The following is a 12138-nucleotide window of genomic DNA, read 5'->3' as shown; positions in this document are numbered from 1 at the left end:
CTGTCAGGAATGTGGTTTAGAACTGGACACTACAGCTGAGCACTCCTGACCCTTGTACAATCCGTCTCTGTCTCTGTGATTATCTCTGAAACTGCCTCCAGCCCTCGAACGCAAAGATGTCTTTGTGTTCCTCCAGCTTAGGCCATTTCTCCTTTTGCCAATCAATTCCCAAAGATTGTGCCTTCCTCCAGCTCGATCCTAATGCTTCGATTCCCATTCTTAAACTTTTCCATTTTGTTACCACTTCTCTCCGTCTAAGCTGTGTGTTAAACCTATCCCTTTGACAACTTGTTTAGTCACATCATGATAATCTAATATCTCTTCATGTGATTGAATGTCAAAGTTTGTTTGATAATGTCCCCATGAAATGCTTTTTATCACATTCAATGAACCATATGAAAGCTGTTATCTTTATGCTTACTGTATGTTATCATGTACTACAGTGCCAGGATACAGCTGACTCACTGTAACTCACTGTATATGCTGTGCTGCCAACTATTACCAGATTGTGACTGTGGGTCATTTGCTGTGACCATGCTCTTTTCTCAACCGGATCTATGGTCCAGTGTGGTTTACAGTGGGAGAGGGAAGCCACCAGACTCTATTGTGAAGTGGTTCTTATCTTCAAACAAAAAGCATGAATGTATGAGCATGCAAACAAGAAACAAATCTAGGCCCTTTGTACCTGCTCTGTCACTCAATAAGATCATTGCTATTCTGATTTTAGTCTCAACTCTATATTCCTGATAATCTTTCATCCCCTTGGCAATCAAAAATCTCAAAGTTTATTGCATGATTGTAATCAGATACAAATTACATTGGTAAACTAGATATTGTGACTGAGACTACGAGAGACGTATAGTTGTAAGCATTCACTCTCCAAGATCCTAATGAGGTTCTTCCTTTTTCCAATCCAAGTCTTTATGACATTATCAGATTGGTCTCCAATATTAACCCTTTCAGAACCATTACCTTACTCAGCAAGATCTAACACTCATCTTGATTCCACGTCACATTTCAGTTAAAGGTGCCATAGCTGATTAAAATTGTGTATAAAAAGGGCCAAAATAATGCAATGCTACTGTACACATGTCTTTTTTATTATTCGGCACAACCTTTAATTGGATTGTTGCATGTTTAACGCCTCCTGATGTTTCCAGAATTATTAATCGTGTCTGATCCTCTATGCAAAGATATTTTCATCCCACCCTTCCATCAGCATTAACCAGAATCCTTCCCCTGTCTCCCATTGCAGCGACCCGCTAAATTGGATGATAGTGTGGTTCAATATTTTTTACATTTAACTCAGAATGAGAGCCAGCCAGTAGACGAGGCAATGGATAATGAAACCCAGCCATTGGTGAACGGTCACCATGGTAATGGGCCTGAGGGTCAGTCTGCGCCATCACCCGAGAAAAAGGCCGAATGCAAACGACCAAACCTGATTCGGAAACGCAAAGGAACCCAAGTGAGGGGACTATCGGCAGGAAAACAAACCACACACCTGGAAAAGCCAGGAAGCCCTCAGCAAAACAATGGCTCATTCCCAAACAGTCAAGACCCAGTTGTTATGGAAACCAATCTCAGCACACAGCAGCCCAGCAGAAATGAGGAGCTATTATCAATGGAGAATGGGACATCTGAATTGGACACAGGGAGAGTTGCACAAGAACCCAGTTCTCAAGAACCTGAGGGCCCGGAGGTGGGGAATATAACGGAATGTACAGGAGAAAATCTCATCAATCAAGAAACAAATCAAGGGATTGAGGAAAGTCGAGTGGATTTAGAGAAGGTAATTTCTGTCAATGATACTGAATAACCCAATTCAGGATTTAAAAGTTTTCTAATTGCAGTAATCAGAATGTAGAATTTTACTCTCTGGCTGCACTGAATCGTTTTCAGACCTTGCTAATGGAGAGGTAGGTGATCTAATTGCAGTTTTCCCAAGAGGAAACTCAATACTTTCACTAATGTTCCTTTTTAGATTTGACTTCCTTTTACGTATCAGTCTCTGACTGAAGTAAGCCACGTAATTTAAGTTAGCTTTCATGGTCAAAGGATTTCAGGCTGATTTACAAACGATTAACTTGCTTCTACTATCCAGAGCAGTTAGGTTTTTTTTAAGTTTACCTCCTCCCTTTCTCTTTTTGCTTGTGGAAATATAAGGGCTATAACATAAAATGAATGAGTTCAAAAAGTCTCTTTTTGTAGAAGACTTATCTATTGGCATTGTTTATAAATATTTCCTAAACAATCTGAGACAGTATGACATGTCTCCGGAGTAGGTGGGACTTTAACCCAGGCCCTCTGGCTCAGAGGGAGGGGCACTACCACTATTCGACATGAGCCCTTGGACATGGTCTGTATTTGAACAGTTTAATCACCCTGTCCAGACACATTACAGTGCACGTCCGGAGCAGGTGGGACTTGAACCTAAGCTCCCGAGTTCAGAAGTAGGGCCAATACCACTGTGCCACAAGATGTCTTGAACATGGTTTGTGTTTTACTGCAGTGAATGCACATTAGCTAAGATTTTTTTTTGTTTTCTCTGCCAATAGGTGCACGAAGATGTTTGGTATGAGACAGACCGGGTCTGGTATGTCAACAAAGAAGGATTTACATTAGGTAATTACTCTATATCCTTGATAGACTATTAATTCACAGGTGCACTTCCAAAATCAAAATCAACGCCTGAAAAACAGGCAGAGATGACTTTGGTTCCAATTCATGTATTGTCGAAATATTAACGATCAGTTGCAGTGAGAAATTGAGCATCGGCTGGTCTGTTGGATGAAAGAAGACCAAACATCATGCCCTTCTGATTAGATTCCCTACTGTGTGGAAAGAGGCCCTTCGGCCCAACAAGTCCACACCAACCCTCCAAGACCCATTTCCCTCTAACTAGTGCACCTAACGCTATGGGCAATTTAACATGACCAATCCATCTAACCTGCACATCTTTGGAATGTGGGAGTAAACCAGAGCACCCAGAGGAAACCCATACAGACTTGGGGAGAATGCGACAGTCGCCCGAGGCTGGGTTTGAACCTGGGACCCTGGTGCTGTGTGGCAGCAGTTTTAACCACTGAGCCACCATGCCACGTTGATCTTGAATCCGTCACTCCTGTGGATGAGATATTAATCATTTCTATTCTAAAGATCCCATGGCATAACTCAGAGATGATCAGAGATTTCCTGGTCTCCTGACCAGCAGAATCAAAGACAGATTAATCTCATTCATTTCACTGCAGAATCATGTGAGTACAATTACCATTACATCCACCTGTAGATCAAAGCAATTCAATTTCCCAAACGTTTTACATAAATTACCCATTATTTATTTTCAATAGATGGTGTGATCTGGGCATCTTGTTACCAGCTGGTAAAACTCTGAGTCCGGAATATTGTATAGAGTTTTGAACCTGAAAGGGACAGGGAGAGAATATTAAAATGCCTTTAGTAAAATCAGTCACAGTTTTCTCAAAAATGCCTCTATCAGATAGGAAATCACATCTCAATCCCAGTTATATTTATCAAATCCTATCCAGGACACAATATAAACGGCACAGTGATTAGCTACTGCTGCCTCACAGTGTTAGAGACCCGGGTTCAATTCCTGCCTCAGGCAACTGTCTGTGTGAAGTTTGCACATTCTTCCCCCTATGTGTGTGTGGGTGTGCTCTGGTTTCCTCCCACAGTCCCCAAAAAAACAATGTGCAGGCTAGGTGAATTGGCCATGCTAAATTGCCTGTAGGGTTAAGTGAAGGGGTAAATGTAGAGGAATGGGTCTGGGTGGGTTGCTCTTCAGAGGGTCGGTGTGGACTTGTTGGGCCGAAGGGTCTGTTTCCACACTATAAGTAATCTAAATCTAAACCAATGCAGATAACAACATACTCTATTTGGACTTTGTAGGATTAAATTTCTCTTCAAGAGGATTTGATAAAATATTGTCCGTACTTTACGGACATTTGTGTGCACACTCATTTGCTTAGTGTAGGCTTTTATTTGAATGGTCTTCACTAGTTCTGGGTTTAAGACAAAACAAACTGCAGATGCTGGAATCCAAAGTACACAAGCAGGAGACTGGGAGAACACATCGAGCCAGGCAGCAACAGGAGGTGGGGAAGTCGAAGTTTCGGGTGTGACCCTTCTTCAAGATTCAGTCCTGAAGAAAGGTTATACCCGAAACGTCGACTTCTCTGCCTCCTGATGCTGCCTGGCTCACTGTGTTCTCCCAGCCTCCTGTCTGTCTACTTCACTCATTCTGGGCCGATGGGCTGAGGGGTGGGCAGATGGAGTTTAATTTAAGATCAATGTGAGGTGCTGTGTTTTGGTAAGGCACATCAGAACAGGTCTGATACACTTAATGGTAAGGTCCTGGGGAGTGTTGCTGAATAAAGAGACCTTGGCGTGCAGGTTCATAGTTCTTTGAAAGTCGAGTTGTAGGCAGACATGATAGTGAAGAAGTTGTTTGCCTTTATTGGTCAGTGCATAGGAGTTGGGAAGTCATGTTGTTGCTGTTTGGGACATTGGTTAGGCCACTTTTGGAATACTGCATTCAATTCTGGTTGCCCGTCTATGGGAAAGATGTTAAATTTGAAAAGGTGCACAAAAGATTTAAAAGAATGCTACCGAGGTTGTAGGGTTTGGGCTATAGGAAGACGCTGAACAGGCTGGGGCTGTTTTCTCTGGAGCGTTGGAGGCTGAGGGGGTGACCTCACAGATGTTTATAAAATCATGAGGAGCATGGATAGAGTGAATAGTCAAGGTCTTTTTCCCTTGGATGGGGGAGTCCGAAACTAGAGGGCATAGGTTTAAGGAGAGAGAGGTAAGGTATAAAAGACATCTAAGCCGCAACTTTTTTGTGCAGAGGGTGGTGGGTGTATGGAATAAGCTGCCCGAGAAAGTGGTACAATTACAACATTTTAAAAGGCATCAGGATGGGTATATGAATAGTATGGGTTTAGAGGGATATGGGCCAAGTGCTGGCAAATGGGATCAGATCATTTTAGGATATCTAGTCGGGATGAACGAGTTGGACTGAAGGGTCTGTTTCCATGTTGTACAGCTCTATGACTCAGTCTGTTGACTATAATTACAACTTAATGAGCTGGTTTTGACTTCTTGTTGACTAAAATGTTTTCACCATCACAAACACACTTGGCTGAAAAGAGTTAAAAATCACATAACGCCAGGTTGAAGTCCAACAGATTTATTTGGAAGCACTAACTTTTGGTGGTTGATAGCCACCTGATGAAGGAGCAGCGCTCCAAAAGCTAGTGCCTCCAATTAAACCTGTTGGACTATAACCTGGTGTTGTGTGATATTTAACTTTGTCCACCCCAGTCCAATACCGGCACCTCCAAGTCATGTCTGAAAAGAGTGAGACTTGGTGGGAAATGTCTCTGACTGAATCCAGCACAGGGAAGTGTGAGAGTATCCTGGCAATGAAAAGCTTCATCTTCACTCTCCTCCTCTTCCTCACTAAAATCCTCACCAGCTTCTTTGCCGTTTCCTACAGCTAACATTAAAGACCATTCAAAGGCTACAGGGTAGACCTCCATGGATACACATGAAGTCAGAGATCTATAGCACAGAAAAAGGCCCTTCAGCCCATTGCGTCTGTACCAGTCAAAATCCACCACCTAGCTATTTTTCTCCCATTTTCCAGCACTTGGTCCATAACCTTCTTTAGCCTTTGCATTGTACGTACTTCTTCAATAAATAGTCATTTATTGTCACTTGTATTTTTTACAAAAACATGCAGTGAAATATGTTTAAGTCATCATACCTCGGCACTTAGCAACAGAAGGCATAGATAGGAAAAAAATTAAAATATAGAATTAAGACAATGTCCATCTTATTAACTTATGGACTACCCTATATGGTACAGAGGGAGTGCTGCACTGGTGAAGGTCCTGACCTCAGATGAGCTCTTAAACTGAACAAGGCCTTTGAGAAGGTGGTGCCGAAGGTACTTATCATTGGGGCTCCTGTTGGACTGGCCTGTATTCTGTAGAGGACATGGAGCCATTGGCCATATAGACAGCATGACATACATGGGGGCAGAGGGTAAATTCACCCCCTAAAATGTGGAAAAATTAATCACAGATGTGGGGGGATATGCTGATCCAATCAGAGGCTGGTGCCCTCCTGAGCTGGCTGCTGCTTGGCCGACCATCAGCAACCTGTACCAAATGGCACAGTGGCTCAGTGGTTAGCACTGCTGCCTCACAGTGACAGGGTCCTTGGTTCGATTCTACCTTCGGGTGACTGTCTGCATGGAGTTTGCACATTCTCCCTGTGTCTGTGCGGGTTTTCTCTGGGTGCTCCGGTTTCCTGCCACAGTCGAATGATGTGCAGGTTCAGTGGATTAACCATGGGAAATTGTCCATAGTGTCCAGGGATGTATGGGATAGGTGGGTTAGCCATGAGAAATATGGGGTTATAAAGAGAAAGTAGGGGGAGAGTTTGCATGGGATGCTGTTCAGAGAGTCAGTGTGGACTTGATGGGAAAATGGCCTGATTCCACACTGTAAAGGTTCTATGAACCTGTCTGTAGCAACTGCAGACTAGATTCTCCTGCTCCTGGATGCTACCTGACCAGCGGTCCTTTACCATCACCACACTCTCGACTATAGAGTCATAGAATCAAATGGTATGGAATGAGACCCACTGGTCCTACTCGTCCATGCTCAAGCACATTACCTGGTCTGAAATTGCGGAAGTTGTTCTCCAAATGCAGGCGTTTGGCTTTTTAATAATGAGATTGTGCTCCGTTGGTATGTACTGTACTCCTACATGAGGATAGTTGGCTTTAGTAAAGGTTTTCCAACTGATTGATAGTTTCACAAAGAAATCAATTCCCCCTCTCATCAGCCACAGTGCTCAAACCAGATGTTGGAACACCTGAACTTCCAGACGGCCAAGTCCGAATCCACATTGAGAGTGACAACAGGATTGTGGACACAAACGAAGAGTTCATTCATAAAGTGAGTATTTGTCAACCTGAGCATTTCTTTTAGTTTCATTTGGTCTTTTAAGGCACACATTATTGTTTCACTTGCTTACTCACAAATGCACTTTGACATGGAGGATTTTGTAATCCAGTGGGTAGTGTCCATGTGTCTTAGTCAGTAGCTTCAGGTTTGAGCTTTGCTCCAGAACTCAATGACCGTGAAACATGCTTTGATAGTACAGTCAGCCAGGCCGGACGTGTAAATTGTTTCTCCACATGCTCATGGCAGGAGGTAGGAACGGGAGAGATTCCTGGTCAACTGCATCATGGAAGGAACATTGGAGCATTGCCCCCTACACCTCCACCTCTGCTCCACCTCCACCCCCGCGCCCCTCCCCCCACTGTCCACAGCTCCAGACTGCATCGTGTGTGTAAAGCTGTACGTTGTCATTGCAACCAAGACTCTCTGAGTGTAACAGTGACAAACTACCAATGCCACCACCTCCTTGTAAGGTCCTCTTTGTATGTTTGCTTTCATTCTGGTACATCAGCTGAATATTGAAGGTGCCAGGGTTACTGAGCCTGGAGGCCTTCCATTGGTGTCCAGACAGGGCTGTTCATTTCCCTGGGTTTAGTGAGTAACAATCAAAGAGCTGGGCTTTGAGGTGACACCTCTCACTCAGTCTCTTCCTGCCCTGATTGGGCATTCAGTGTGACTGTAGCCAGAGAGTCAGAGAGCGGGAACTAGTCGTAGAAACAGCCCAGAGTCCTTGCTCCCCTTGGAAACACTGGTGGGGGCGAGGGGGGGGGGGGGGGGGGGAGGGAGGGGAGGGGGTGGGTCTCCTGAGAGAGTTTGACAGTTTCCAGCTGTGATGAGTGATACTGTAAGTAACCATTTGACTGGCTAGAAAGAATCACATCCAAATTGTCTTGTGTAGGTTACTATACATATTTGGAGGAGCTCCACTTAGGGTCTTGGCTTTGCACAAATGACTGCTGTATATGGGGTACATGTCACTGTAGGAGTGTAGCGTCTGGATAGAATCTGAGCTGGTGGCTGTCTTTGTCAGCTTTATATCTTGATGCCCCCTCGTTCCTCAGACTGATTGCCCTTCCTGCTGCTCCTGAGGGCACACACATCCTGGGTGTCTGACAGCAAGGAAGCAGAGTGAGGGATGGGGAAATAGGCAAGAGCTGTTTGATCCCGGTGTCATGCTGTACCTCAGAATGAGGATGAGGAGATGCACAAGGAAATAACATCAGCCATGGCCTTGTTACAGCCATATCCCTGGCCTCAGGAACATCTCCCCCATGGAACACCATCCTCTGCAAGTTCACCTCCAAGCCACTCACCAACCTGTTTGGAAACAAATCGTCGTTCCTCCACTGTCAGTGGGTCAGAATCCTGGAATTCCCTCCCTCATGGCATTGTGGGTCAACCCACAGCAAATGGACTGCAGTGGCTCAAGAAGGCAGCTCACTACCACCTTCCCAAGGGAGCACCTAGAGATGGGTAATAAATGCTGGGTGCAGCCAATGATGCCCACCTCTTATGAATAAATTTTAAAAATTATATAAAATAAACAATGCTCTCTGTACCAAAAAAAAGGACGCCAAATTTTAACCTTGCATGTTTCGACATCTCTCTCACTGGGTAGTTCAGTCTCGTGGGGTTTGAGGCCTAGACGTTGGGGTGGAGGGAGCTCCTGGAGACTACAGCTGGCGATGGGTGTGCTTTGGCAGGTGCCTCTGTGCTCTCCCTGTGTCTGGGCAAACTCCTGACGCTGTCAATCCAAGGAGTGGACTGACTCCACCCCCAGGATCCTCAGTGTTCCCCTCGGGCCAGGCCAGAGACTGTAAGGAGGCCTCGACCTGGAGGCCCCCCTGGGGAGCTGGGGACGAAATAAGAGGGGCCTTGGTGAAGCCATTCTAGGATGATAATGTGCCCAATGCTCCTGTTCTCAGGATGCCTGTGAGCGATTGTGGAATCATGGAATCATATAACTGTTCCTGACTCTGAGAAACCTCCCTGGTGATGGGAATGTATTGGGAAGCCATGCCAATGTAACAGTCTGCTATTTGCGCAGCTATTCCCCACTGATCTAACAAACACCTGCCCATTTACTCCTGCTGGAATTTTCTGTTATCATGGTGATAGGGCCCAGTGCTATGTGATTCACTGTGTATTTTCAAATAAAAGAAGAAAACTCTTCAGGGATTTGAAGCCTCCAGTGGAGAGCTCACAATGTTTTGCAGTGATCTGACCTTCAATAGTGAATGCTGTCCGTGCAGAGAGAGTCAGCAGGTGTGAGCTCCACCTTGTGGAGTTTTAGGAGGACTGCAAACATTCTTCTGGGATCTTTGTTCATCCAAAACTTGTGTTTGTCTCGTGGACTGCCACTTCTCATTTGTCAGATATCCAGACCAAACATACAAAATTCTTACTGGGTGGCTGTAGAAAGGTTGTTTGTCCTTGTGAGAAAGTCAAGGACCAGAGGGCATGATCTCAGAATAAGGGGGCCCACAGAGAGGGGGAGGAATCCATTCTTTTGAAGGTTAAAAATCACACAACACCAAGAGATAATCCAACAGGTTTATTTGGAAGCACTAGCTTTCGGAGCGCTGCTCCTTCATCAGGTGGTTGTGGAGTGTAAGATTGTAAGACACAGAATTTATAGCAAAGGTTTACAGTGTGATGCAACTGAACTTATATATTGAAAAAGACCTGGATAATGAATCTGTGGAAGTTTTTACCATAAGGGGTTTTCCAGGCTGGCTCATTAAATATATCCCAGGCTGACGTGTGCAGATTTTGAATCAGTCAGGGAATCAAGGGTTATGGTGAAAGGCTGGAAAGTGAAGGCGAGGATGATTGGATCAGCCATGATCTCGCTGATGGGCTGATTGGCCTCCCTCTTGTCCGACAAAGAATCATATGGTGCACAAGAGGCTTTTCAGCTCATCACGTCTGTACCACCAAAGCTACACTCAACTACACTAGTCCCACTTTCCCTTGTTCGGCCCACGGTCTTGAATATTAGGATGTTTCAAGTGCTTATTCAAGTATTTATTAAAGGTCATGAGATTTCCCACCTTAACCTCCAAAACAATATATACCAGACCCCCACCACCCTCTGGGTGAAAATCCTTTTCCCTAAATCCCCTCTAAACCTTCCGCCCTTCACTTGAAAATGATGCCCCCTTGTTACTGACCCTTGGACTGAGGGGGAACAGTTACTTTCTCTCCAGCCTGTCCATCCCCCTCATTATCTGATGCACCTCAATCATGTGACCCCTCAACCTTCTCTGCTCCAAAGAAAACTATCCAAGCTTATCCAGCCTCCCTTCGTAGCAGAAGTCCTATTGTCTAAAACAGAGAGGAGTGGGAGGTGTGTTATTCTGGTGGGCTGTGCCAGCTAAGGCTGACTCTCATCCTATGGTTGTGTGGTATTGATAGATCTTCAGAATTTGGTTTGAGTTGAAGTATGGCAGTGAGATGATCAATGGTCATTGATTATAACCATCCATTAACGTCCCTTGTGAATTAGAATCATAGCATCCCTAGAGTGTGGAAAGAGGCCATTCGGCCCATTGAATCAGCACCAACCCCCCTCCCCCCCCCCTCCAAGAGCAGCCGAGCCAGACGCAGGCCCTCACCCTATTCCTGTAACCCCAAATTTGCCATGGTTAATTCACCCAACCTACAGATCTTTGGACTGTGGGAGGAAGCTGCAGCATCCAGAGGAAACCCACACAGACATGAGGAGAATGTGCAAACTCCACACAGACAGTTGCCCAAGGGTGGATTTGAACCTGGGTCTCTGTCACTGTGAGGCTGCAGTGTGAACCACTGAACCACTTTGCCATCACCTATTGTATGTTTCTGTTTAATTTATTGAGGTATTTAGTATGTAAGAGCATAAGGTACCAATGCTGGAGTAGGCCATTCGGCCCCTTCAAACCAGCAATGTCGATCAATAGGTTCGTGGCCGATCTGAATGTGGCCTTCACTCCATTTTACCACCTGCTCTCCATAACCCTCGTGCCCCTCATTGATCAAAATCGATCTAACTCAACCTTGAATCAATTCAATGACCCAGACTCCAGTGCTGTCGGATGTTCCAAAGACTAATGGGGGTCTACAAGGAGTTGCACTTCCTCTTCACCCCCCCTCTTAACCCTCGCAGTTTGTTTCATTTCAGGATATTTTAATGGGTTTGTTGTTTGTGACTTCCTTACAGCAACTAAATCCGTGATGTTCTTCTCATTCTCTCCACCCACAGGCGAACCCATCCAAATTAGATTATGCTGAGGACCTTGCCCAGCTCGTCAGCTTGAATGAGTCCAGCATTCTCCATGTACTGCAGCATCGCTATGGGGCCCAGCTGATCCACACCAAGGGAGGCCCGAATCTCCTCATCGTCAAACCACCGAGCAACGTTTCCAACTATTCGGCAAAGGTAGCTGCGGAGAGCGAGATCACAAAGTGGGGAGGAGAGACACCTTCACTGGGAAAGAGATAAATCATTTGGAAAATAAATAATTCCAAGAGTAGTTTTTGTTTCAGAAAACTGATGTCATAAATAATTATTGCAAAATTATTTGCAAAATTAAAAGCATTGATTTGCTGTTTAGTTTCACCCAGACAGCTCTACTCCATGAAGGAGCTGAACTAGGAGAAAGTGAGGATGGCAGATGCTGGAGATCAGAGTCGAAGAGTGTGGTGCTGGGAAAGCACAGCAGGTCAGGCAGCACCCGAGGAGCAGGAGAGTCGACGTTTCGGGCATTATGCCCAAAATATTGATTCTCCTGCTCCTCGGGTGCTGCCTGACTGGCCGTGCTTTTCCAGCGCCACACTCTTTGTCCATGAGGGAGTTGGTGGGAATGGGCTCGTGTCTGTAGATCGATAGTGTTCTGGCCAAGGGCTGAACACACCATAGCAGCTCATGGAAATTAACCTCAACTGATAAAATCTGGAATTGTAAGTAAGTTGCAGTAATGTTGACCATGATAGACATAATTGATTGGTATAAACTCTCATCTGGTTCATCAACGCCTCTTCCTGGGCAGAAGAAAATTATTCTCCTTCTCTGGTCTGGCCTATATGACATTCCACTGTCACAGTAATGTGGTTGATTCATAACACTGTCTGAAATGGTCCTAGCAAGACCCTCAGTTCC

At 45.1% G+C, this 12138-nt stretch overlaps 1 protein-coding gene across 10 annotated transcripts in view; it reads left to right on the top strand.

Annotated features, from left to right (window-relative positions):
- Positions 1 to 12138, top strand: part of LOC122562395 (unconventional myosin-XVIIIb-like) — a 416560-nt gene that overhangs the window by 59551 nt on the left and 344871 nt on the right. For 7 of the 10 annotated variants that reach the window (XM_087999921.1, XM_087999915.1, XM_087999912.1 and 4 more), the window contains 4 exons: positions 1256 to 1792; positions 2559 to 2625; positions 6880 to 6992; positions 11242 to 11418. In XM_087999921.1, the coding sequence (XP_087856047.1) occupies positions 1337 to 1792; positions 2559 to 2625; positions 6880 to 6992; positions 11242 to 11418 (813 nt within the window). In that variant the 5' untranslated portion in view covers positions 1256 to 1336. The remainder of the gene's footprint in view (positions 1 to 1255; positions 1793 to 2558; positions 2626 to 6879; positions 6993 to 11241; positions 11419 to 12138) is intronic. The other 3 variants (XM_087999916.1, XM_087999920.1, XM_087999918.1) reach the window with 1 other exon arrangement.

The sequence above is a fragment of the Chiloscyllium plagiosum genome, unplaced genomic scaffold, assembly GCF_037043375.1.
Source record: "Chiloscyllium plagiosum isolate Xiang-an unplaced genomic scaffold, Cpla_swu_hap1 HiC_scaffold_24, whole genome shotgun sequence".
In the NCBI taxonomy this organism is placed as follows: domain Eukaryota; kingdom Metazoa; phylum Chordata; class Chondrichthyes; order Orectolobiformes; family Hemiscylliidae; genus Chiloscyllium; species Chiloscyllium plagiosum.
Note: the sequence above shows the minus strand (reverse complement) of the source record. Positions and strands in the feature narration are given on the sequence as shown.